The sequence below is a fragment of the Saccopteryx bilineata genome, chromosome 2, assembly GCF_036850765.1.
Source record: "Saccopteryx bilineata isolate mSacBil1 chromosome 2, mSacBil1_pri_phased_curated, whole genome shotgun sequence".
Lineage (NCBI taxonomy): Eukaryota > Metazoa > Chordata > Mammalia > Chiroptera > Emballonuridae > Saccopteryx > Saccopteryx bilineata.
In genome coordinates this window covers 385,748,782-385,775,850 of record NC_089491.1, presented here as the reverse complement: position 1 = coordinate 385,775,850, position 27,069 = coordinate 385,748,782, and the positions used below count along the sequence as shown (strand labels likewise).

At 43.6% G+C, this 27,069-nt stretch overlaps 1 protein-coding gene and 1 long non-coding RNA gene across 3 annotated transcripts; one reads left to right on the top strand and one right to left on the bottom strand.

Annotated features, from left to right (window-relative positions):
• Positions 1 to 1,070: 1,070 nt before the first annotated feature.
• Positions 1,071 to 20,722, bottom strand: PRR11 (proline rich 11). 2 transcript variants are annotated; one of them, XM_066255522.1, is made up of 10 exons: positions 20,592 to 20,722; positions 14,037 to 14,169; positions 12,508 to 12,658; positions 12,153 to 12,275; positions 9,715 to 9,981; positions 5,756 to 5,854; positions 5,283 to 5,395; positions 4,981 to 5,040; positions 4,797 to 4,893; positions 1,071 to 2,066 (listed from the first exon to the last, which is right to left on the bottom strand). In XM_066255522.1, exons 2-10 carry the CDS (start codon positions 14,162 to 14,164, stop codon positions 1,998 to 2,000), a joined length of 1,107 nt encoding a protein of 368 aa, XP_066111619.1. In that variant the 5' UTR covers positions 14,165 to 14,169; positions 20,592 to 20,722; the 3' UTR covers positions 1,071 to 1,997. The 2 variants fall into 2 exon arrangements, with proteins under 2 accessions (XP_066111619.1, XP_066111620.1); XM_066255523.1 differs by lacking the exon at positions 20,592 to 20,722 and adding an exon at positions 14,849 to 14,929.
• A 384-nt stretch (positions 20,723 to 21,106) lies between these two features.
• On the top strand, positions 21,107 to 25,561 carry LOC136323656 (uncharacterized). The gene is made up of 3 exons (XR_010728998.1): positions 21,107 to 21,255; positions 24,203 to 24,271; positions 25,355 to 25,561. It is a non-coding gene; the product is annotated as an uncharacterized lncRNA (long non-coding RNA).
• Positions 25,562 to 27,069: the final 1,508 nt, after the last annotated feature.

The window sequence follows — 27,069 nt, the reverse complement described above, 5'->3', positions numbered from 1 at the left end:
GCTAAAATATCTTTTTAGCCTAAGCCAACCAGGGGATATTTCAAAGATATCTTCTATGTAGCTATCTCCTCTCAGGCTAAAAAGTAGTGATGATGTGAAACCCTTTGGTTTCTAACCATTAAGAACTCCCATCCTGCTTGACCTGTGGTGGCGCAGTGGATAAAGCATCGACCTGGAAATGCTGAGGTCGCCGGTTCGAAACCCTGGGCTTGCCTGGTCAAGGCACACATGGGAGTTGATGCTTCTAGCTCCTCCCCCCCCTTCTCTCTCTGTCTCTCCCTCTCCTCTCTAAAAAACAAAACAAAAAACAAAGAACTTCCATCCTTATTTTTGGAACTTCAGTGAAGGTTGCAGTGGCAAAGATAATTCTGCACATTCACACTCACACTAATGAGAGTTCCTCTTCCTCCATGATACTTAGAACATTAACGATGAGGATCCTTGGGAAGCTTCCATAGGGTCTGCTAAGTAGGCTCATCTGACAAACGGGGGGGTTCCCAGAAATACTTGGCAACTTTGTAGGGGACTGACTCATAGGACCACCAAATAAGTTACAGAATGCCCAGTTAAATTTGGATTTCAGATAAAGAATTATTTCTTTTTTAGTATAAATATGTTCCATGCAATATTTCAGATATAATTATAGTAAAAAAACCTATTCATTATTCAATGGGTCATATTTATTTTATTTTATTTTTTGCATTTTCCCGAAGCTAGAAACGGGGAGGCAGTCAGACAGACTCCCGCATGCACCCCACCGGGATCTACCCAGCATGCCCACCAGGGGGCGATGCTCCGCCCCTCTGGGGCGTCACTCTGTTGCATCCAGAGCCACGCTAGTGTCTGAGGCAGAGGCCACAGAGCCATCCTCAGTGCCCGGGGCCATCTTTGCTCCACTGGAGCCTCGGCTGCGGGAGGGGAAGAGAGAGAGAGGAAGGAGAGGGGGAGGGGTGGAGAAGCAGATGGGCGCCTCTCCTGTGTGCCCTGGCCGGGAATCGAACCCGGGACTTCTGCACGCCAGGCTGACGCTCTACCACTGAGACAACCGGCCAGGGCCTCAATGGGTCATATTTATATTTAAAGATTATTTATTGTTTATTTGAAATTAAAATCTGGTTGGTGTCATGTATTTATATTAACTAAGTCTGGCAATCCCGGACTAGCAGAAAAGAACAAAAATCCGGCTAGGTGTGCATTATTACTGTTATTGAACCAACAGGTTATTGGGGATAGGGTATCAAGTCTTAGAGAGAACCTGTTATGGACCTTGATGAATTCTTCGCAGGACACTGTAGAAAATACCAGGTTCATGTTGAAGTCTTTGTGAAATTTATATTTAATTGTATAAATATGGACAGCAGACAAAACAACAAATATCTCAGACTTCAGTGAGCCAGATATAACTACCTACCTAAGATACTAGAAGTGAAATATTCTAATTTTTAAGGTCACATTGGATCTTTTGCTTCCAAACCTTTTGGAAAATAGTTGTGTTTGGATGGAGGATGGTCTTACCTCTTAACTATTTATAATGAACAGTAATCAAATATAGAAGGTCTTTTTCATTGATCAAGTTTGTAGCACTTTAATGAATGCATGAGCCTTACAGGCTGAAATATTTTTCAATCACCTGAAAATACCCAAAATGAATGGAAACTGGGTTCTTATCTCAATGTCTAAGGACAGAGTACAGATTAGAGTTATCCAGTTAAATCTGAACAAGCTCTCCACCCTAAATTGGGTAATTCCAGGACAGACTTCGCTTTGGGGATTATATTTTCCATTCTGTTCTCTTACTGATCATATAAACTAGGAAATATTCAAATACCCTCTTTATACCACAGTACATGTGGGCTCCACACATACTGTATGTAATTCTTTAATGGAATTATTTGCTAGAATAGTTATTTATACATACTATATTTTTTAAAAAAGGAGTGAGGTGGTTTTAATTCTATATTTTATGAATCATCACGTGGAGCCAGGCAGAGATGGCATCAGTTTTGTTCATCGAAGCTGCTTGTAGAAAGTGGCAGAGTTTGAGTTGGGCTTCTAGGGTGAGCCAGCTATGAAAAAAAAGTTTCAATTATAACATGAATTATGTTCCTGTAACCAACACAGCTCTCCTTCTTCCTCGCTAACAGAACTCAGGTTTTGTGCAAGGAAACAATGCATCCAGATTCTAAAAACCAATTTTCCCAATTTCTCTGATAGAATCAGAAGTTCCTGGATAGCAACTGTTTAAACAGATAAGGGATAGCTTAGCCAGCACACCCTCTTGTCCTTTACCCTTCTTGTCTTGTTTAGAATGTAGACATGAGGCTTCAGGAAGTTCAGCCGTTCTGCACCTTACGTAAAGCCACACATTAAGGAGGGAAGAATAGTGATGACATGGTGAACCTGCTCTACCAGTTACAAACTGCCTACTTCCCAAGGAAACATGTAGGTAAGAAAAGCCCCCATTGCTTAGGCCACTGCAGTCAGGTTTATGTTACCTGCAGCCAAATGCAAGACCTAGCTAATGCAGCTGCTTCAGAGTTCAAGGAGCGAGGAAGCTGCTTCAGAGTTCAAGGGTTACGTGGGAAAGGCCATTCTGTGTCCAACAACAGTTTTATCTGGGCATCTTCCTAGTAAGGGACTTTTGAGGAGCACAACAGATGGCACAGGTCCTATCTGTGATTTTTAATGTCGTTGCTCAATATGTGGGTACATTATTTATTATATTTTTATTTGTTTCTACATTACTCAGTCCCTGAGAGTGGTTATGAGGTGGGGCTGGCACAAAAAGGACCCTAGAGCTGAACAAGGAAAGGGAGGGGCTTAGCCCTTCGGTGAGGCCTCTGCCCTCTGCCCCTGCCCTTCACAATCTGTGGTACCACCAAGGACAGTGATCTGGGGGGCAGACTCCTATTGGATGCTCCCAAAGGAGGAAAGAGGAATCTGGCCACACCTCCAAAGAGGCTGTATAGTGACCAGGAGGACCAAGTTGAATTGGCAAGAGGGAAACTAAGCTTTCCTGCAAAAGGCACTGATTCCTAATGAGGAAACACGGGGAGGACAGTGTTGGGGTGGGAGAGCATCAGCAGGGGGTGCTGTGGTGAGCCTCTGCTTCCCGAGGGAGACAGAAATGTAAGCTTCATAGCCAGAGAGGCTAGCAGCCCTGTGTCCCTGCACTTGAGCAGGGTGGCAGAAGGATGGGTGCTCCTGACAGAGCTGATGTTCGGGGAGATGACAGAGACAAACGGGGTTTGGGGAAAAATATCACACAAGGCAAGCTGATGTATTGAATGTTGGTGAGTGGTCATATACATAGATGACAAAGAAAAAAATGGTCAAGACCATTTCCTGTCAAGTCTGCATGATCTGACTCCTTGCTACCTCTTCATTCCTGTCCATCCCCACTGTCATGCTAGCGCTCTCTGTTATAGCCATGCTGACCACTGTTCAGTTCCTCTGATAGGCTGGGATTCCTCCAACCACAGGGCCTTCTCACATGCTGTTCTTTTTGCCTGAAACTCTTTCTTCCTTGACATCCATGGGGGAAACACCCCCAAACCCCATAGTTACCCTTCCCTGTTCATGCCTGTTCATCCTTTAGTCTCGCCTCGTCACTTCTTAAGGGAATCCTTCCCAAATCACCCAGGCTAGATCAAGTTCCTATATGGCTTCCCACAGAACCCTGTTCCTTTCCTTCGCAGCACTTACTTCAGAGCAAAATTATCCATATATGTGATGATCTGGCTAATTTCTATTTTCCCCACTACACTGAAAGCTCTAAAACAGTAGATCTGCGCTGTGTTTGCTTACTGCTATATCCCTGGGGCCCCAGCACAGTGCCTGGTGTATAGGAAGTGTTTAGTAAATACGTAAAAAAGAAATGTAAGATAGTCATTGCTAAAGTAAAGATGATAATCCTCACTATCTCACAGAATTTTATGAAGCTTAAGTATGTGAGTGCTTTGTAAAGCATCAAGTACCATTTAAAAGTTATTTTTATGGGAGACTTGACATGGGGTGGTGAACATATGATGCAATTTATAGATGTATTGTAGAACTGTGTACCTGAAACCTGTATAATTTTATCAACCAATGTCATCCCAATAAAAATAAAAATTATTGCCCTGGCAGGTTGGCTCAGTGGTAGAGCGTCGGCCTGGCATGCAGGAGTCCTGGGTTCGATTCCCGGCCAGGGCACACAGGAGAAGCGCCTATCTGCTTCTCCACCCTTCCCCCTCTCCTCCCTCTTTGTCTCTCTCTTCCCCTCCCGCAGACAAGGCTCCATTGAAACAAAGTTGGGCCGGGCACTGAGGATGGCTCTGTGGCCTCTGCCTCGGGCACTAGACTGGCTCTGGTCGCAACAAAGCGACGCCCCAGATGGGCAGAGCATTGCTCCCTGGTGGGCATGCCGGGTGGATCCCGGTCGGGCACATGCAGGAGTCTGTCTGACTGCCTCCCCGTTTCCAACTTCAGAAAAATACAAAACCAAAAAAAAAAACCCAAAAAAAATAAAAAATAAAAATAAAAATTATTGAGAAAGCTGCTTTAGCCTGACCTGTGCTGGCGCAGAGGATAAAGCATTAACCTAGAATGCTGAGGTTGCCAATTTGAAACCCCCTAGCTTGCCCGGTCAAGGAACATATGGAAGTTGGTGCTTCCTGCTCCACCCCTTTCTCTCTTTTTCTTTCTCTTTCCTCTCTACAATGAATAAAGTTTAAAAAAAAAAGCTGCTTTAGATTATGATTCTAAATAAATTATTTTTAAAGGAACCTAAAAAATTTTTTTTTCTAAAGGATTACCTGAAACTTTTTCCTCAAGGCCCGGGTCATTACTGGGGTCAGTCCAGTTCCTGTTTCCATATTTTCTTTATTGATAAGTGGGGTCCCACCTGGGCTCCTGGAAAGGTAATGAAAATGTCAGAAACTGTGTTTTATGCCAATTATCAAGTGGATTTACAAAGCATGAAGACAAGCAAGTTATTACCTCTCCACATCGACTTTTCTAAGTAGTTTCCGTAGGTCCATCTGACTTTTACCAGGAGTACTAATAAAATAAAGACATCAGAGTTAGAGCTTGCTAGATTTTATCATTTTTCCCAAAACAAAAGCAGCTGCTGAGTATGGCTCTGTTGAGCGTCTGCCTCAGGTGCTAAAAATAGCTCGGTTGCAAGCATTGGCCCCAGCTGGGGGTTATTCGGTGGATCCCAGTTGGGGTGCATGCAGGAGTCTATCACTGTATCTTCCCTCCTCTCACTTAAAAAATAATAACATGGTGCAATTCCTTACATTAGGACATTTGTAATTCGAGTTGACAACACTTTGGAGTTGGGCTTCAGGGTAACACGCTGCAGGTCAGAGGCTGTAACTAGCGGAATTCGTGCCTTTGGTGATGGAACAAGCTTTAATTGCAAAATGCGACATTATTAAAAACACATTAAAATATTCAAAATGTAAACATGCTGCAACAATGAATATTTGAATGCTGAGAACATGTAAGTTATATTCACTAATCCATGCAATTTTTAGTCCAAAGTTTGAAAGCTACCTCTTCAGATTAATGGTTGGTACATAAAACTGCATAATTAAATAATTTTGGGATATATACATTTTGAGGAGGTCATCCATCATCCAAAACTGCTTAAATAAGACATCAAATACTTACTTTGGAATAGTGTCTATACATAAGACTTATATTTTATTTCCATAAAGGGTCAACCAGGCTAATAGCTGAAAGACTATGTATATAGTTAATATCTTACCTTCTTTCTTTCATCAAAACTCTGTGTTTTCTTTAATTTCACAGTCAGTAGATCTTTAACTGTTATCTGCATGGGTCCCTCTTTTTTTAATGGTCCAGCCTTAATATAAAGGTAAAGATTAGAATTCAATTTGAAACCATGAATGCAAATCCAAATATAATTTTTAAAGACCTAGCGTTAAAAGTTAACTCTTATTTACCCTAGGAAGTTATCAGATTCTTTTCATTCAACCAAGAATTACCCAGTTTTCAGTACCCAAAGATGCTAAGGCTACTGAAAGGACTCATCAAAAGGTAAATTTTGATCATAAATACAAGATGCAGCTATGCATCTTCCTCAAGAGTCATTATAATAAGACAAGAGTTGAAGAATTCTTCAAATCAAAGTGAAGCTCGCCAGCTTGAGCATGGGCTCACCACAAGGTTGCTGGCTTGAAGCCCAAGGTCGCTGGCTTGAGCCCAAGGTTGCTGGCTTGAGCAAGGGGTCACTAGCTCTGCTGGAGCCCCCTGGTAAAGGCACATACGAGAAAGCAATCAATGAACAACTAAGGTGTGCAAACATGAGTTGATGCTTCTCATCTCTGTCCCTGTCTGTCTGTCTCTGTCTCTCCCTAAATCAAAGTAGAGTTTACCTGAACTACATAAAAAGAAGATTCAGTCCTCAAACAGCAAAAATGTATAGTTAGAGTGGATAGAGCATCAACCTGGAACGCTGAGGTTACAGCTTCGAAACCCCGAGCTCGCCCAGTCAAGACACATATGAGAAACAACTACTATTGCCGGGGTCCAGCCCCGGGAGGGATCCAGGGGTCCCACAGGAGGAGACGGCGTCGGCGAAATCGAGTGAGAGAGCCGAATTCTTTTCTTTCTCTTTATTCTCTAGTTAGCATTTACTGCCAGGCATCTCTACCAAATGCTGGTGTAGCTTTCTTTTTATGCACACACACTAAGTTACAATCACATGGTATTTTGTTTCACTATGGTTACATGTTTCTAGATAAGTTAATTCATATCTATAAACTATAAATCAGGTGGTAAGTTATTCAAAGTACAGTTATACAATAGCAATAACAGTATTGGTACAAACTTCTAAAAGATTAGTACTAATTAATAACTCTACTGTTGTTGTGAGTTAAGGGCGCAGAGAGAGATTAGCAAACGAAATCATTAAGGACTAGCAAAGGCCCACCGCTTGCTCAGGCAAATGGCCTTGAGTTCATGCAGTGTCCTAATTTTTCTCACAAGACTTCAAAAGGCTTGCTTATTAAGAAATTATCATAACATCAAGAGTAACTTTTGCTTAAAGATATATAGAGTGCACCTGCAAGATAGCTTAGTAGCAACAGAATATCAGAAGGCATTAATTGCTATTGCTTCTATGGATTCTTCCATATTCCTCTTTATTATCTGAACGAAAAACCTTGGGAAAGCATATAAATCTCATGAGAATGTCTCACTGAGAAAGCCCAGTAACTGCCTTTAGTCATAAAACAAGTCTCTTAGCAAAACATTCTTTTCTTGCTGACTGCGTTCCCATCCCAAGCCATGCAACGGGCCATTCCATAACACCTTACCTAAGATTCTATTGTCTAGTCAAATTCTGTTTATTTACTATATTCACACACTAGTAAATTCTAACTATATTCTTCTTAGAGTGTTCCACTATCTGCAGATCAAATAAGCAAGAAGAAAGGAAAGTTTCTCTACTCTATCACATGAAAAGGCTAGGGAGGAAAAATGATGAATTAAGTGAAGGCCGAAAGGTGCTTTGCGCACAGCCCCTGCCTTCTACCCATTCACAAGTCACAATCTATTCTTTCTAACATGATTAAGAAGAAATTCTCCTACAAACTTAACCCTTTACGAGGGATATCATAGCCAGCCTCTTATGTTTATGAGCCCAGTTCAAGGGGCTTACAGGCTTTTCTGTGGAACTTACACCTTCTGTCTCATTTCCAAAGAAATTACTACAAATCTACAGGGAAAGCACGGTACTATTATCCCTGTGCCATAAATAATAGCACACACCCAGAAAAGGGGGGAATATAAGGCCAGATTAATTCAAAAGATTAAAGGGGGAAGTATCGTTGTGCCTTTCCTTGCGGTGACTTTGTCAACCCGCAGCTGTTGGTCTTTACTGCGGTGACTCTATCTTCTTTTGCTGTGACTTTGTCAACCAGCAGTTGTGGATCTTCTCCTGCTGTGACCTAGTTAGCCAACATTAGTGGATCGGCTCCCGACATACTCTGAGTTGATGCTTCCCACCCCCTTTTTCTCCTCCCTCTAAAATCAATAATAAAATCTTAAAAAAAAATGTAGTCAGCCTGGTCAGGTGGTGGCGCAGTGGATAGAGTGTCGGACTGGGATGCGAGGACCCAGGTTTGAGACCCCCGAGGTTGCCAGCTTTAGCACGGGCTCATCTGGCTTGAGCAAAACTCACCAGCTTGGACCCAAGGTCGCTGGCTCGAGCAAGGGGTTACTCGGTCTGCTGAAGGCCAGTGGTCAAGGCATATATGAGAAAGCAATCAATGAACAACTAAGGCGTTGCAACAAAAAACTAATGATTGATGCTTCTCATTTCTCTCCGTTCCTGTCTGTCTGTCCCTATCTGTCCCTCTATCTGACTGTCTCTGTCTCTGTAGAAAAAAAAATCTTGAAACAAATAAAAATTGAAATACAACATACCAAAAAAAAAAATGTAGTCAGAGAGGTATACATTAGGACAAATATGACGATAGGCTGTGGATCTAACTCAACCATACAAATCAAATGTATCTATAGTGAAAACTCAGATTTGAAAGCCGGGTCATGCCTGTCTTAGTGATGCACAGATATTCTGTCCCCTTAGCAGATAAGCCAATCCTACAGAGACTGGCTCCGCAGCCTAACAGCGTTCTGCTTTAGGAACCTGAGGCTTTTCAGTCTGAGTTTACTAAGCCGTCTTTTGTTCTTAATTTGGTTTCTCTGGGAGGTTTTCATTTTGGTAAAGAGATATGCTGAGAAGCAACAGAAATCCTCCACTCTACTGAGTTTCAGTCATTTAGCCTTAAAAAAATAATCATTTTATTTCTATATCCAGCTTTTGTGACTTCTCAGGGGACCGAGTTTTATAAACACAATAATTGACATAAGAATCAGAAGAGCCTGACCAGGCGGTGGCGCAGTGGATAGAGTGTCGGACTGGGATGCAGAGGACCCAGGTTCAAGACCCTGAGGTTGGCCCTGGCCGGTTGGCTCAGCGGTAGAGCGTCGGCCTGGTGTGCAGGGGACCTGGGTTCGATTACCGGCCAGGGCACATAGGAGAAGCGCCCATTTGCTTCTCCACCCCCCCTCCTTCCTCTCTGTCTCTCTCTTCCCCTCCCGCAGCCAAGGCTCCATTGGAGCAAAGATGGCCCGGGCACTGGGGATGGCTCCTTGGCCTCTGCCCCAGGCGCTAGAGTGGCTCTGGTCGCGGCAGAGCAAGGCCCCGGAGAAGCAGAGCATCGCCCCTGGTGGGCGTGCCGGGTGAATCCCGGTCGGGCGCATGCGGGAGTCTGTCTGACTGTCTCTCCCCGTGTCCAGCTTCAGAAAAATACAAAAATAAATAAATAAATAAAAAAAGACCCTGAGGTTGCCAGCTTGAGCACAGGCTCATCTGATTTGAGCAAAGCTCACCAGCTTGACCCCAAGGTCGCTGGCTTGAGCAAGGGGTTACTCGGTCTGCTGAAGGCCCATGGTCAAGGCACATATGAGAAAGCAATCAATGAACTAAGGTGTTGCAACGATAAACTGATGATTGATGCTTCGCATCTCTCTGTTCCTGTCTGTCTTCCTCTCTCTGACTCTCTGTCTCTGTAAAAAAAAAAAAAATCAGAAGAAAATATAGCTTTCCTGTAAGTTAGCCCAGTCCTAAAAGGTCACCTGTCTTGACTGCTCCATGGCATACTAACCAAAACAAACCTTAACTGGATCATTGTCTACCTGAAGGGCTTTAGAGAGACTGGGTTTCCTGAGCAGCAGAGGTGCTGTAGGTAGTGGAGGTGGAGGCGGAGGCAGAGGAGGGGGTGGCGGGGGCGGCGGCGGTGGCTGCGGCGGAGGATGGCTCGTAGGCGTTGGCGCCGCCGTGGCAGCAGGTCCAGCTCCAGCTTCTCCAGGGGTGGTTAGCGTACAGGCAGGCACATCTGCACGTTTACCCCCCATGTGGCAGGTTTGACTACAGCTCGGACAGGAAGGATTTTCTGGGATGCTCTGAAAGAAGACATTACATTTGGCAAAGGAATAGCAGATGAGTTGAGCTCCTGCAGCTGAGAATCATTAAAGTAAGAGCTACTATATTGAATGCTTTCTCAGTCTACCATGTGCTTCATATTTTCTCATTTCTCAAGAGCTCGTTCACTGACTCATTCTACATTTGTTTTATGTATGCTATATGCCAGGCACAACCGCCACGTGGGCCCTGTCCCCCACCTCAGGAGCTGACAGTCTGGTGAGGAACACAGACGTTAAACACAAACAAATACACCAAAACCAAACAGAGTAATGCAATAAGAGTAATGAACTGAGGTGAGGGCATGAAGAGTAAGAAGCCGGGAGTGACATTTAGCTACGATCTCGAGGGTGGGTTGAGATTTATCATGTGAAGGGGAGATGTGGACTGGGGGAAGCGAGTTCCTAGCTGAGAAAACATTTAGCAGCCAAAAATCTAGTACATTCAAGCACGAGATAAAAGGACCAACGGGCTGGAACATGGCCACATGGACTTACTGTGTACACCCACCCCTCCCCCACCAATCACTTTGTAAAGTTTTAACCCCTAGTACTTCAGAATGTATTTGGAGATAGGGTCCTTAAAGAGGTGATCACGTTAAAATAAGGCTAATCTGGTGGCTCACGCCAATCTGACTGGGGTCCTTAAAACAGAGGAAGTTTGACTGTACAGGGGCCACCAGGGATGGGCGTGCACAGTGAAGGACCACATGAAGATCCAGTCAGGAGGCAGGCCAAGGCAGGAGGCCACAGGGAATAATCAACCCCACCTTGATCTCGGACAGCTAGCCTCCAGGACTGTGAGAAGGTAAGTAAGCCACTCTGTCTGCTACTTTGTTATGGCAGCCCAGCAAACAAATTCAGTGACAAATTATCACACATTTGTGGCTTCAAATAATCAAAATCTATTTTTCCACGGTTTGGGAGCCTAGAAGTCCAGAATCAGGGCCTCAGCAGGGCCGTGCTCCATGTCAGGGTTCTAGGGAAGACTCCGTTCCCCCGCCTCTTCTATAATAGCTTCTCCTGCTGCCAGCATTTCCTGGCAGAGGCTGCGTCTCTCCAGCCTCTGCGGTCCCATTGGTCCTCCTTTTCCGTGTGTTCTGCTCTGTGTGTCCCTTTTGTAAGGACACTGACCACTGGATTTAGAGTCTACCCAGATAATTTAGGATGATCGCCTCACCTCAGAATTCTTAATTTTATCTGCAAATACCTTTTCCCCCCAAATAAGGTAATAGTTACAGGTTCCAGGGATTAGGACTTGGACATCTTTTTGGAGGCCATTATTCAGCCCACTATTATGGCACCATCCTCATTTTACAGATGATCAAACTGAGGCCTAAACAGGTCAGGTGACTTGTCGTTCCCCCTCTGGCTAATTCATCCTGAGGTACGTATTCTGGAAGCAGGGATATAACCTTAGAAGCTTCTCTCCAAACCAATGAGTGCAATGTTTATTCTTTGAGTTTCGGATGTTGAGAATACAGGCCTTGCTCAGCAGAGTTTGGAGAGGGTGGATATTTACAGGGTTTTTCTCCTGCCTGTATCAATTAAGACAATAAAGACACCCTGAGCATTGCAAAGAGGGAGGATGTATTGTAGGCAGTTGGTTCCGCCGTTGATAGAAGAGTCAAGAAGCACACAGGGGGCAGTGGGGCGGCCCAGAAGTTGGCAGCAGCAGAAAGCTCTGCACGCCCTGAGACCAGAGACCAGAGGGACAATGGAAAGAGCTGTAGAACCAGGTCTCTGGAGCGAGATAATCCCCGAGAATCAAGGAATGTGGCGGACTTACCTTGTGAGAGCTGGAATTTGAGGGATAGCTACAACTGTTGCTGGAAAAACCGCCCAATGCAGAAAGAATGAAAGGGAAAACCTCCTCCCTCGTCTCTCTCATCAGTGTCCACCATTAGCCCAGCACAAGCAGGAACCAGGTGGCGCGGAGCTTGGGGAACAGGGTCTGCAGGGGTCAGCATCACTGCAGTAGGAGCAGGGCCTCTAAGTTTTAAGGAACAGATTTGAGGGCAAAGTGGCCCAGGACTAGCACTCACCTGTACTCATTCCTTCTTCTAGTAAAAGCACCTTGGGATTCCTACGGGACACAGCCCCTTTCCCCTCTGACCCAATTCCAGATTTGTTTCTTATTTGACAACACCAACCTTCAGTACTTCCTGGAGCTTGCATAATTCACTTTCCAAAATGCAAAACCGTTGCTTTAGACCATGAAGTTCTCGGTGGCAGACACGGGAAGGAAAGATGGTGTCTTTCAATACATCTAAACTCTAAAATAATAATAATAAAAAAAGCCTGACTCTGATGAGCAATAAGATAAGGACAAGGAAAGAGGACAAGATAGTGGTTTGTTTGATGTATGTATTATAAAAACAGAGGCAGGCCTAACCCCATCATTTCATCTTGTTGGAGCTTAGCCTGAGTGCTGTGCTGACTGGCGCACACACACATCATGTGCATAGGAAAACCGTGTTGCTGAAAACAGGCATGTGGAACCCATACCTGGGCCATGCAGTTCCGGCACCAGTTGCATATAGACCATACTCTATTTGTCCAGAGTTTTACTGCATCTTTGATACTGGGAAATTTGAAGTTCCAGCATGATCTGGGCCAGCTTCTGCTAAGTGGTGTATTTGTTAAAGGAATAACTACTCTGCAGGAAAAACAAAACCAAATTAAGCAAAACCTCCTAAGTTGGAATAATTACCTCTAATTACACAATAAGACAGTTTGATAGCATAGTCAGGAACAGAGACTACCTCAAGCCAAATTCATCAGTAACTTCTAGAATTCTGGGATTCACTGAAACAACAAGTATTTGTTCAGTAAATAATGACAAATAAAAGAAATAAAATAGTGAGCAAATAGGCATCAGGGATTCAGTAAGGAACAGGCAAAAACCCTACCTTCATGGGGTTTAGAGCCTCATGGAAGAAAGTGAAACTAACTAATAAAGAATATATATGGGTTGTGAGTGAATAAATGGTAAATAGAAAAAGAGCAAGAGAGAGGGAGTGTGAAATGTGTGGAGGTGAAATTTTAGATAGAGTAGCCAGGGAAAGTCTCACTGAGAAGGGGATCTTTGAGGGGGAAAGAACCTACTGGAAGTAAAGAAGCTAGCAATGCAAATATGTGGGAGAAAAGCATTCAGGCAGGGGCAACAGTAGGTGCAAAGGCCCTGAGATGTAATCTTATTGAGGAGTCTGAGGAATAGCCAGGAGGAGTAGGGTAGAGAAATAGAAGGGAAGAGGACTAAGAAGTAATGTCAGAGTCAGACTATAAAAGGCCTTTTGAGTCACACCAAGGGCTCCAAGTTTTACTCTGAGGGAGGAAGACATCACAGAGCTTTAGGCAGGAAAGCAATATGACATGATTTAATAGGCTCCCTGCAGAGGGGTCAAGGGCAGAAGCTGAAAGACAAATTGGGGGACTTTCTCAATATTCGGAAGAGACAGAGAAGAGTACAGTACTACAGTTACTGCTCTTTGAGGGCCTGTTTGTTTTAAATTCTTTCTGTAAACGGAGCTATGACAACAAAATGTATAAAGTGTGTTATTGGGACACCTAATACCCTTGGGTTCCTAGAACTTAGAATCTCTTTCAATAACACATTTAAGCCCTGAGTCCCAGAGAATAACTGACCAAACTTGACCAAAACGAAGATTCTATTCTTATACCTCTCCTTCATTGCGTAGTTACCATATTATGCAATTAAAGTGGATTAGGAAAAGAGAAAAGGAGTTACTGTGCACCTCCAACACAAGCCCTTGTGACTGTTACTCCATCTGAACTCTTCAACTAGGGCTGCCACACGGAATTCAAGGCTGCTCAGTTAACATTTAATTTCTGATAAACAATGAATAAGTCTTAGTATATTATAAATGTTGCATGGGACGATATAAAAAATAGTCAATGTTTAGCTGAAATTCAAATATAACTCAACATTTTGTATTTTCATTTGCTAAATCTAGTAATTTTATGCTAAACTGATGGGATTTTTAATATTTTCTCTGTTCCACATTATGTCTTACCTTTCTGCTGAAGGTGGCGGAGGGGGAGGTGTAAGTAGCTTGGACTGAAAGTGAGAAGTTTCTTTTTTTTTAAATAATCTTTTCTTTTTTGCTTTTAGCTTTCTTCTTTCTTTCTTAAACCTGGGCATGATTTCTGTAGAGAATAAAAATTTAAATTTTTTTTTTTTCTTGAAGAATACTATATACATATAGAAAGTGCACAAATGTTAAATGTATCATTCAATGAATTATCACAAGTGAACACACCTGTAACCACCACCTTGGTTAGGAACTAGGTCATTACAAGCATCCCAGAAGTCCCCCGTGACGTAGAGAATATTTAAACCCAGATTAAACTATCTCTAGAGACATCTTGGCTTTGGCATTACACTACTTTCTAATTTTGTTTTGCTTGTCTTGCTTTTCTTCATTAAATGAATTTCCCTTTCTTTATAACAGAGAAAATACCTATAGTTGGATGACGGTATATTACTCAAAGGAATTAACTTTCTTTGCCAGTAACGTTTACTGAGCATCTACTGTCAAACTTGTAATAGAAGAAAGAAAATTAACTGTTTATTGACTGCCCGTTGAGTTTTAGGCACCTTTACATACATTTTCTCAGTGAATCCTCTCTATCCTATAAGATATAATACCTAAGGAAGGGGATTTTTATTCTCATTTTTACATAAGAATAAGCTGAGGCTTAGAAAGGTTAAATGATTTGCCCAATGCAGTGCAATCAAGTATTAAGTCCAGACCTATAAACTTCCAAAAACCATGTTCTTTCTAATATATTGTGGTGTAACAGTAGACAATGAAATAAAAATTACCCCAAATCTGCCTGACCAGGCGGTGGCGCAGTGGATAGAGCGTCGGACTGGGATGTGGAGGACCCAGGTTTGAGACCCCGAGGTCGCCAGCCTGAGCACAGGCTCATCTGGTTTGAGCAAAAGCTCACCAGCTTGGACCCAAGGTCGCTGTCTTGAGCAAGGGGTTACTCGGTCTCCTGAAGGCCCGCGGTCAAGGCACATATGAGAAAGCAATCAATGAACAACTAAGGTGTCACAACGAAAACTGATGATTGATGCTTCTCATCTCAATCTGTTCCTGTCTGTCTGCCCCTATCCGTCCTTCTCTCTCTGTCTTTGTAAAATAAATAAACAAAGAAAGAAAGAAATAAAGAAAAAATAATAATTAAAAAGGAAAAAAAATTACCCCAAATCTAAGACATGGGTGTTTCAAAACATTTATTTTAAAGCATTTAAAAACACTAGTATCAATATATTTTATATTTCATTCCAGATTCTTTTCTTAAGATTAAGTATGAGCTGGCTTGTGTGATGTTCCCGGTTCCAGAGGCCTGCAGAACTAAAAATGATCTCAATGGCTGGGTCTCCTTCCCTTCAAACTTACATTGAATAGGAACCATTGGTCTTTAAAATACAGTCATTTTACTTTTGTTCACCCAGTAACCTGCCAGCACTTGGTACTGCAGCTCTAGGCTTGCTGAGTTCTCAGATTCCATTGGCTGAAGAACTTACCCACAGTCCACAGTGGGCTGTAAAAACTGAGAAGTGGCTTAATTCTGAGAGCTTTGGACTTGCACAGGGCACCCCTAATGGCAACATGTGACAGTGCATATATTAACAGCCTCCCAGAAGTAAAGATTCTTTTTTTTTTTAGGTGAGAGGAGGGGAGATAGGCAGACTCCCACATGTGCCTCAATCAGGATCCACTTGGCTGCCCCCCGTCTAGGGCCCATGCTCTGCCCATTTGGGGTTATGCTTGCAACCTAGCTATCTTTAGTGCCTGAGGCGCAGGCTCCATGGAGCCATCCTCAGGCCTGGGGCTGATGTGCTCAAACCAACTGAGCCATGGCTGCAGGAGATGAAAAGAGTGAGAGAGAGTGAGAGAGAGAGAGAGAGAGAGAGGAAAAGAGAGAGAGAGAGAGAGAGAGAGGAAAAGAGAGAGAGAGAGAGAAAGAAAGGAGGGGTGGAAAAGCAGATGGTAGTTTCTCCTGTGTGCCCTAACTGGGAATTGAACCTGGGACATTCATATGCCAGGCTGATGCTCTACCACTGAGCCAACTGGCCAGGGCCAAAGATTCTTAATAGCATCTTACTGAACTAATTTCCAGATCTCAAATTAACAGAGCATTTTCCTCAGTTCTTTGAGGCTTGAAAGACATACCAAAATTAATGGATTTTGTGGCAGGCAGTTAGAAATGAGCAGAGCAAGGACAGGTGGGTGGAGAACAGCCTCAGACAACCCCCAAGCAAGCCCTTGCATCACCACTCCCTTCAGCATTAAGGCCTAGAGCTAACATCTAGGCCAGCATTTTTCAACTGATCTTGTCTGAAACACAGGTGACATGGGACACCATGGTCAGGACCAGCTGTGATGACTAATGACCCCTACATTGGTGTCAATCAATCAGTGGGTACCACAATCCAGAAAGACCACACCTAGAAAGCTGATTAATATTCTGGTGAGACCCTCCCTTGGACCTCCCCTAAAATCTCAGCCTTTAAAGGTCCTCAGTGGTGGCGCAGTGGATAAAGCATTGCCCTGGAACGCTGAGGTTGCTGGTTTGAAGCCCTGGGCTTGCCTGGTTTGGGCACATACAACAACTAATGAACAACCAAAGTGAAACAGCTATGAGTTGATACTTCTTGTTCCTCTGCCCCTCTCTCTAAAATCAATAAATAAAATCTTTCTTTTTTAATTTTTTTTTTAGATTTTATTTATTCATTTTAGAGAGAGGAGACAGAGAGAGAGAGAGAGAGAGAGATACAGAGACAGAGAGAGAAGGGAGGGTGGAGCAGAAAGCATCAACTCCCATATGTGCCTTGACCAAGAAAGCCTGGGGGTTTCGAACCGGTGACCTCAGTGTTCCAGGTCGATGCTTTTACCCACTGCGCCACCGCAGGTCAGGCATCTTTTTAATTTTTAATGTTTATTTTATTGATTTTAGAGAGAGAGGAAAAAAGAGTGAGAGACAGAGACAACAGGAACATTGATCTATTCCCATATGTACCCTGACCAGGGATCGAACTGACAACCTCTGTGCTTCAGCATGATGCTCCAGCCAACCGAGCCAACTGAGCCATCAGGTCAGGACAATAAATAAAATCTTTTTTTTTTTTTTTTTACAGAGAGAGTCAGAGAGAGGGAAAGACAGATAGGAACGGAGAGATGAGAAGCATCAATCATTAGTTTTTCGTCGTGGCACTTTAGTTGTTCATTGATTGCTTTCTTATATGTGCCTTGATCATGGGGCTACAGCAGATTGAGTGACCCCTTGCTCGAGCCAGTGACCTTGGGTCCAAGCTGGTGAGCTTTGCTCAAAGCAGATGAGCCCATGCTCAAGCTGGCGACCTTGGGGTCTCAAACCTGGGTCTTCCGCATCCCAGTCCGATGCTCTATCCACTGTGCCACGGCCTGGTCAGGCAATAAATAACATCTTAAAAAAAGAAAAAAGCCTTTGCCTTGGCTGTATAGCTTGGTTGCTTAGAGCATCTTTCCAAAGCTCTGAAGTTGCCGGTTTGATCCCCAGCCAGGGCTCACACAGGAACAGATCAAAAGTTCCTGTCTCTCTCTCTCTCCCTTCCTGTCTTGCTAAAGTCAATTAAAGAAAAAAGCCCTTAGAATGGAGGACCCTGCCAGGCTTTCTGAGTATACCCCGCCTTTCCCCACTCCCTTTACTCCAGCGCATTTTCCTTGCCTCTCTCTTTCTCCTAGGCTCCAAGGCCCTAGTTTTGCCTCTATAACTTGTTTCCTGAGTCCATTTCTTCTACGGCTGACTTATTCTACCAATGTAATTTTCTAAATAAACTTTCTCTTACAATTTAGAGAAATAAGAATTCTGGGCTCTGAATTCTTTCTTAGCTAGAACTCAAGTACCAAGGTTGGCTGAACCAATGTCCAGTCTGACTCCACCAGTCTAACTAATACCTGGTGTCATTTCACTGTCAACAATTTCAACTTTTTTTAAAAATTTTATTTATTTATTTATTTAGTGACAGAGAGAGTCAGAGAGAGGGACAGACAGGAAGGGAGAGAGATGAGAAGCATCAATTCTTCGTTGACTGCTTTCTCATATGTGCCTTGCCGGAGGAGGGGGGAGCTACAGCGGACACAGTGACCCTTTGCTGGAGCCAGCGACCTTGTACTCAAGCTGGTGAGTCTTGCTCAAACCAGATGAGCCCACGCTCAAGCTGGCGACCTAAAGGTCTGGAAACTGGGTCCTCCGCATCACAGTCCAATGCTCTATCCACTGCGCCACCACCCCGTCAGGCCAATTTCTTTTTTTTTTTTTTTTTTTTGTATTTTCCCGAAGCTAGAAACGGGGAGAGAAAATCCGACTCCCGCATGCGCCCAACCGGAATCTACCCGGCACGCCCACCAGGGGGGCAACGCTCTGCCCACCAGGGGGCGATGATCTGCCCCTCCGGGGGCGTCGCTCTGCCGTGACCAGAGCCACTCTAGCGCCTGGGGCAGAGGCCAAGGAGCCATTCCCAGCGCCCGGGCCATCTTTGCTCCAATGGAGCCTCGGCTGCCGGAGGGGAAGAGAGAGACAGAGAGGAAGGAGAGGGGGAGGGGTGGAGAAGCAGATGGGTGCTTCTCCTGTGTGCCCTGGCCGGGAATCAAACCCGGGACTTCTGCACACCAGACCGACACTCTACCTCTGAGCCAACCGGCCAGGGCTCCGGTCAGGCCAATTTCAACTTTATTATATGTTTTCCTTTATGCTGAAATAATGAGAGTAGGTCAAACAGGGAATATTAAACTCAAGGGATGGCCAAAGGATTTATTTTTTAATGGACTTATTGATTTCTTAAAAAAAAGTAACAGCAAAAATATTCTGGCCTGACCTGTGGTGGCGCAGTGGATAAAGCGTGACCTGGAAATGCTGAGGTCGCTGGTTCGAAAGAAACCCTGGGCTTGCCTGGTCAAGGCACATATGGGAGTTGATGCTTCCTGCTCCTAGCCCCCTTCTCTCTCTCCCCCTCTCTCTCTCCTTTCTAAAATGAATAAATAAATAAATAATATTCTGAATGCAGATATTTCTGAAAGCATCAGAAGCAGCAGCAATCTTGTAATTGCCTGAAAAAGTTAAATAAACCTCATCAAATCCATGTCCATGACCTTCTATGAAGAAATGTCACTGGAAACCCAGAGTTCATCGGTGAGATTCCTTGAATCCAAGACTTCCCTGGTAACCTCCCCTTCCTGGTCTTCTATCTGTCCCTTTGCAGTCCTTCCCATTATTGTTCCTTCTCTACCCTTGATGTCTTCAGTTAGAGGTCAAACTGACAGAACTGGCCTCTTGCTCCTACTTCCCTTTCCCCCTATAATCACCCATCTCTAAATTATCAAAATAGACTTTACAAAGGAGCTGGATATTCTGGTTAAACTTAGTGGATTTACTCTATACATTTATCTCTATTCCAATGGTTGTGCTACATTTTCAGGAAATCTGCAAGTCAGTTATTAACACATCCACTCTTAAAATTAAGTTATGTAAACTTACAATTAGATAATTTATTTTTTAAAAGGTAATCAGTATGCAAAACTCATCACTTCCTAATGTTTTGCTATTATCTATGCTCTTTAAAATTTTTTTTTGATTTTTATTTATTGATTTTACAGAGAGGAGGGGAGAGAACAAGAAGTATCAAGTCATAGCTGCTTCACTTCAGTTGATCATTGACTGCTTGTTGTATGTGCCTTGACCGGGCAAGCCCAGGGTCCTGAACCGGTGACCTCAGCAATTCCAAGTCAATGCTTTATCCACCACGCCACCACAGGTCAGGCTTATCTATGCTCTTGAGGTTGTTTACCTTATTTTACCTATATAAGTGAGAAATGCTATAGATGTATTACTGATCATTTCCCCCCCAACTTCACATTGGAGTTCAGATAATGAATCCATTTCCGTTACCAACCAGTTCAATTGATTCCTTTTGCACATCCATAGGGCTATTTCTGGTACTTACACATATTTAATTTTACATTTTATGCTGTAGAACATCACTTTTTTAGTTCCTGGCTCTTATTTTCTAAAGAAATTACAGCTCCTTAAACCCTAGTCCAGCACAGTAATAGGTACAATATTGACACTCAAAACGTTGGAGGATAGTAAGACTCATAGTACATATTACTGTACTATGCTTCTGTATCAAGGAGCATAGTGCAGTAATACTCCTTGCATGAGAATCACTGGTAGGGGAAAGGAATCTTGTTATAATGCATATTGATTCACCAGGTTTGGGTGGGGCCCGACACTCTGCATTTTTAACAAGCTCCCAAGTGATGCAGGTGTGGTAGGTCCGTGGACCGCACTTTGAGTAGCAAAGATGTAAAGGAGTGTGCAAAAGGAATGCAGATGCTTTCCTCAAAAACCTGATTTGTAGAATGTTAATTAAATAGAGAAATACAGTTAGCGCTCCATCTCCCCTCCGAATCCAGCTGAAGTCCCCACCTCCCTAAACCGTAAGAACACAAGCAGCAACAGGCCCAGCCACGGAAGACACGAGCCCAGGTAACAAAGGAAGATATCCCTGCACTTACTAGTCTAAGAGCCCGGAGATTAGATGAAGTGCAGGCAGTGGCTTCTCACTCGCCAAGAAGAAAAATTCAAAATTAAAACCTTACGGTGGAGGAACCAATCATAGCCATGAACTCTCCACCATTAGTTCTCCCAGTAACGTAGGGGCACAGACTGGCTTGTGATTGGCTGAGACAGCAACACGCTCCGACCAATTAGAGCTGAGGCGCTACTTGTAAGAAGAAGGGGAAGGCGGGAGCGAAGGGGAGGAGGAGCAGGAGGGGAAAGAAGGTGTGTTACTTCCTTTATACTTTTTGTGGAAGCCTTTGTGTAATTGGTTGGCTCTTCTTCTAATAGCACCAATCGCGATCTTCTCCGCTGTGCCCTAACCATGAAATTGTAGAAAGAGATGAGGGTGTAGCCAATGCAAAAAAGAGTGTCCAGCAGCCAATCCTCCTGCGGCACTTTGTGTCTTTGCCCAACAAGAAAAGGTATTTAGATGAGGTAAGGCGTTACCTAGTCTCAAGTGGGCGGGAACCGGTGAAGCGGAGGAGCCAATGAGTGCAAGACGTTGAGTGACAGCTGTCCAATAGGGACCCTCAGTGCTGGTCTGGTTTGAGGCTTAAGCGCTGCCAGGGCCTGAGGAATGTCAACATGGAGGAGGAGATCGATAAACTGGAATTGATGGTGAGTGTAAAGTAAAGGAGATTTACTGGGTAATTTATATTTCCCCGATGGCCTCCGAGGCGGAAGGCAGTTTGGAGTGGCCGGATCCCAGGGCGGCGGAGGCTGGACCAGACCTGAGTTCCCTACTGTTGCACCAAAGGAAGTCGCCACCGCCTAGTCATTGTACCGCTGCGGGGGAAGGGAGAAGGCGTTATATCCCGGAAGCTGGTGAAGGAAATGGCGGGAGATGCTGAGGGTGTGGGGCCATTGGGATTTTTTGTTCCTTGCCCTCTCATTTCTGCCCCCTCAAGGAGCTGTAGCTGGTGCAGACATTCCTATTTTTACCAAAAAGACGTGACTGAAATAGTCTCCAAAAGCCCCAAGAAGGGGAAGAGCTTGTTCACGCTTCAGAAGAGGAAGGAGGGTGGGGTTGGGTGGGGATAAGCCAAAGGGGGCAAAAGAAATCCCTTCAGGCAGACTGAGAAAGTCTGACCAAGGATGCTAAACTTGCGAGCTTAACTTTCTAGCGGCCAAGAAAGCTCCTAGACCAGTTTCTGTTTGGCCGGAGGTGGCAGGCAGTGCCCTTGGATGGTGGAGCTAGCGTCTGGCACCTGAACTAGGAGCTCCTGTGCTGGAGCATGGGCAGGATTGTGACAGGCTAGGCACCCTGCTCTGGAGTTGCCTAGTTTCATTCAGGGGAGGGATACAAATATTAATAATTGGAAAATTCTCCCGTGCTGCTTAGACTGCAGGAGGGCGCCAAGCTGGAGATCTGTCCTAGTTTTCTAAGGATCCTTCTCTCCTTTGTCCTCTTTATTCGCTCCCTCGCGTCCCTAGACTATCAGCTTCATCGCCCAAGCTTTTTTCTTCTCTTCGTTCCCTTGTTTTATCTTTAGCCCTTCTTTCCCCATCTGCATTACCAGTTTGTTTGTTTGTTTGTTTTTGATTGGGTTGGCTTCCTTTAAAACGTGGAATTTGGCCTGACTGGTGGTGGCACAGTGGATAGAGTGTCAACCTGGTACACTGAGGTCCTTGGTATGAAACTGGGAGGTCACTGGCTTGAGTGTGGGATCATCACATGATTCCAAGGTCAGCACTGGCTTGAGCAAGCAGTCACTGGCTCTACTGGAGTCCTCCAGTCAAGGCACATGTGAGAAGCAATCAATAAACAACTGAAAGTGCAACAACTACAACCTGATGTTTCTCATCTCCCTCTGTTCCTGTCTCTTGCTAAAAAATAAACAAAGAATCCTATGGAATTTGGAGGACTCACCCATCCTTGAGCTCTTTTTTTTCTCTTTTCTTTTCTTTTTTTTTAGGTTAGAGGTGGGGAGATAGGCAGACTCCCATATGCGACCTGATTGGGATCCACCCGGCAACTCCATCTGGGGCGTATGATCCAGTACCAAGCTATTTTTAGCACCCGAGGCATGCACTCCCAGGAGCTATCCTAGTGCCTGGAGCCTCCCTGGAATCAACTGAACCACTGGTTTTGGGAGGGGAAAAGGGAGACAAGGGGGAGAGAGAGGGGAGGAGAAGCAGATGGTTGCTACTCCTGTGTACCCTGACCAGAAATCAAACCCAGATGGTGGCATGTTGGGCCGACACCCTATCCACTGATCCACCAGCCAGGGCCTAAAATGATAGTTTAGTTTCTGTTATGTCATGAGAGGAGAAGAATAGTGAAGGAGGGAAGGGCAATTAAAAAGGGCACAGAGGGGCCCTGGCCGGTTAGCTTGATCATAGGTATCTATGTATGTACAGGAAAAAACATAGTATATATAGGGTTCAGTACTGTCTCCAATTTCAGGCATCCACTGGGGGGTCTTGGAACATATTTTGGGACTATTGCATATAGTTAGGCAGATCTGTAACTATTTGAGTGATTCTTTAAACTCTACCTCCTATTAATTCCCTGTAGGACACTTTGTTTCAGCCAGCCTGTTTGTTGGTGCTCTGTGAAAATCCTTTACAAGTTCCCCTCAGCGTCTCTTGTTCCCTTTGCTTTTGTGGCTACTACCCGCTGGTTCTTTTCTCAGCATCTGTTCTTCCTTCCTGCCCTAGAGAGTGCTGCTCTTCTCAAGACGTGTGCCATCACTCACAGCCTCATGCCTGGGGGTAAATAAAGTTGGCACTATCCTCAGCTTCAGTGTGTGCTCGATTGGCAAGGGCAATGGGTTTTCCTTTAAACTTGATTCAGGAGTGGGTTTTTAACCCACATGACATGGGAGGAGGGAAATTCTGGAAGTAGAAAATGAGGAAGAGTTTCTTCACTCCTGAGATACCCTGGGGAAGAGAGAACTTTTCTTCTTCTAAGCCTTTTGTATAGATGTGATGCCGAGCACTGCCAGATCTAGTTTCCTGTCAGCTTGAGGATAAAGTCACCATCAAGGATATCAGAGCCATTAGATGGAAAAAAGCAAATCCTTATATTTTTGAGCTGCTGAATAGCCAGTCCTGAAGTCTATCCTTTTTCTGGATTTATTATGCAGTGATAACAACTTATTATTATTTGTCCATTTTGAAATGTATTTGTTACTTGCAGCTTAAAGCACCTTAATTACCCTTCAAAATTTAGCCCAAGTTTTTACTTCTGAGAAAACTTCCAGATTATTTTTTTCACATTTCTTTCTCAAAATACTTTAACAATATGACATTCAAATGCGACTTCTTTGGTTCTGTTCAATTGTAGTCCTTAAATTGTTTGATTTCTTGGTCTTTATCAACTTAATTGCAAATTCTTTGGAAGCTGGAACATCAAAATACTTTGTATGTGGATAGCCAAATAATCTATTTCTTCCCTACTTTCCTAAATTTGTGATCACATACATGGTATGAGTTTATGGAAAATTGGTGTGATAAGGTAGTTAACTAAATTAATTTAAGTCTTTAAAGGTTTTTTTTTAATAAAGTGTAGTTAAAACCTTTAAATGTTTTTGAAATAAAGACTTTGTCATTTGTTTTCTAGCTGTCACCACTGACTGAAGAAGCCATGGCTCAACTGATTCAAGGCACATCCGTGAAACCACCGCCTCAGGCACTAAAAATAGTTTGGTTGCGGGCATGGGCCCCAGATGGGCAGAACATAGCTGCAGGAGGGGAAGAGAGAGGGGGGAAGAGAAGGGAGAGGGGAGGAGAAGCAGAAGGTCGCTTCTGTGTGCCTTGACTGTGAATTGAACCTGGGACTTCCACATGCCAGGTTGATGCTCTACCACTGAGCCAACCACCCAGGGCCATCCCTATTTATTTATTTTTTAAAATTTTATTTATTTATTTATTTTTTACAGAGATAGTGAGTCAGAGAGAGGGGTAGACAGGGACAGACAGACAGGAACGGAGATGAGAGATGAGAAACATCAATCATTAGTTTTTCATTGTGCGTTGCAACACCTTAGTTGTTCATTGATTGCTTTCTCATATGTGCCTTGACCGCGGGCCTTCAGCAGACCGAGTGACCCCTTGCTGGAGCCAGTGACCTTGGGCTCAAGCTGTTGGGCTTTTGCTCAAACCAGATGAGCCCGCACTCAAGCTTGGCGACCTCGGGGTCTCGAACCTGGGTCCTCTGCATCCCAGTCCGAAGCTCTATCCACTGTGCCACCATCTGGTCAAGCCATCCCTATTTATTTTTAAATAACCTGACAATAAAGTAATTATTGAAAGTAGGGGAAGCTCTTGGCACAAATGTTAATCACAGGGTTATTTATAATAGCAATATGCTACACACATCTGGCTAATACCAGGTAAACAGGAAAGTAAATCTTGGTATATCAGTTAGGCCTAAGTTGTAAGTTGTTCCCAGCAGCTGCCAGATTCGCTTAACATAAGAAAAATAACTGACCTTAATAAAATCACAATAGTCTGGCCCTGCCAGATGGTTCGGTTGGTTGGAGCATTGTTTTGAAGCACAGAGGTTGCTGGTTCAATCCCTGGTCAGGGCACATAAAGGAACAGTTCAATGTTCCTGTCTCTCTCTCTCTCTCTCTCCCCCTCTATCTCTAAAATCAATAAAATAAACATTAAAAAACATCACAATAGTCTAGCCCTACGCCAGTTTCAGTCAGGTTGTAAAAATAACTTTCTAGACATGAATCATGGTAGTTTCTGTAAACTCTCATCTCAGATTGGAAGGAACCTTCCATCCCTGAGGGCACAAAGGAACCACTGTGAGAACATCTGCCAGACTGATGGACAGGTTAACTAGACACCAGCCACCTGCGCCAACCATTCCCCTATATAACCTCTCCCCTACCTTTGGAGAGGTTGTCATCCTTAAGACATGACCACCTACAGCACAAACAAGCCTCAAATAAATATTCCTTTTGATCAATTTTGATCCCCTGTGACTTCTTTTGGGCCATACCTGACAGTATCTATGCAATAAGAGGTCAGATGGCCTATAAATTATTACTGTTAACGTTCTGGGAAATGCTGAGAGGGGAAACAGATATTGCAGTTTTAAAGTTAAAATTGGGTTTTGACATCATGTCTGAGACATAAATATGTACAGTAGCAGGTTTTAAATTCCAACTGTGTGATCCTGAGCAAAGCACTTAACTGTGCCTGAATGGTTGGAAACACGAGATGGTGTTTGGTTTTGAAAGATAAATATTGAAGTATATTTAGTAATCCTTCAATAAGTATTTCCACATATGTAATAAAAAGGCCTTGAGCCTGACCTGTGGTGGCACAGTGGATAAAGCGTCAACCTGGAAATGCTGAGGTTGCTGGTTCGAAACCCTGGGCTTGCCTGGTCAAGGCACATATGGGAGTTGATGCTTCAAGCTCCTCCCCCTTCTCTCTCTGTCTCTCTCCTCTCTCGCCCTATCTCTCTCCCTCTCTCCCTCTCTCTGTCCTCTCTAAAAATGAATAAATAAAAAATTAAAAAAAAAAAAAAGGCCTTGAAAGGACTAGGAAAATTGCATCAAATGTTAGGTCTGCAGGTTATATAGAATTATACTTTAATATAACTTTAAAATTTTCTGTTATGAGCATGTATTTGTCCATTGACCAATAAGAGGTGACAAATAGGGCTGGGAGAGTAGCTGCATTTAAAATTGTCCTGTCGCCTGACCTGTGGTGGCACAGTGGATAAAGCCTCGACCTGGAAATGCTGAGGTCGCCAATTCGAAACCCTGGGCTTACCTGGTCATATGGGAGTTGATGCTTCCAGCTCCTCCCCCCTTCTCTCTCTCTGTCTCTCTCTCTGTCTCTCCTCTCTCTCTCTCTCCCTCTCCTCTCTAAAATGAATAAATTAAAAAAAAAATTGTCCTGTCTAGTTTGAATATTTCAAGGACAAAAAGTCACACTTTAGTAACATATTTTCTTCAGTACTGAGGCAATTAATATTAAGGAAGTTCATGTACATAAATAATTTTTGGTAAAAGAATTTCAGTCACGAATTTTCTTAAATTATCTTTGTTCATGGCTTAACCTAGTTCTAAAAAAAAGTGTTGCCCACTCATAAGAAAGTTCAAATACTTTGATATTCAAGAACTTTCTAGGTCATTGTTGATTCAATACATGTGCATTCTAGTTTGGGCTAAGCGTAATAGTTATTTGCAATAAACCCCAGAAATAAAAATAATTTCAAATTAATAATTTGATGAATGCCTTTTGCCTTACATCTTGAATCCCTGTAATATTTAAACATTTCCTATGCTAGAAAGTAGAAAGCTGCCTCCAAAATAGGAAAGCTGAATACAGCTGATACTCATTTGCATTGTGTATTGTCTCATTGCAACGGTTCACCTCAAGCGGCAAGATATGCAGGGCGTGGTGTGGGTCTTACATCTACACAATCTGGTCCCGTTCTCCCACCCCCGGAATAAGAAACCA

Excerpts from the sequence above, each read along its gene's own strand:
- PRR11 (XM_066255522.1), bottom strand. The coding sequence starts at position 14,164 with ATGCCCAGGTTTAAGAAAGAAAGAAGAAAGCTAAAAGCAAAAAAGAAA. Across the intron at positions 5,855-9,714 it reads GTCTCTCTAAAGCCCTTCAG|GCTGGACCATTAAAAAAAGA; the intron begins GTAGACAATGAT and ends CTTTATATTAAG. Across the intron at positions 5,396-5,755 it reads GTTTTGATGAAAGAAAGAAG|CTTGTTCCATCACCAAAGGC; the intron begins GTAAGATATTAA and ends TTGCAATTAAAG.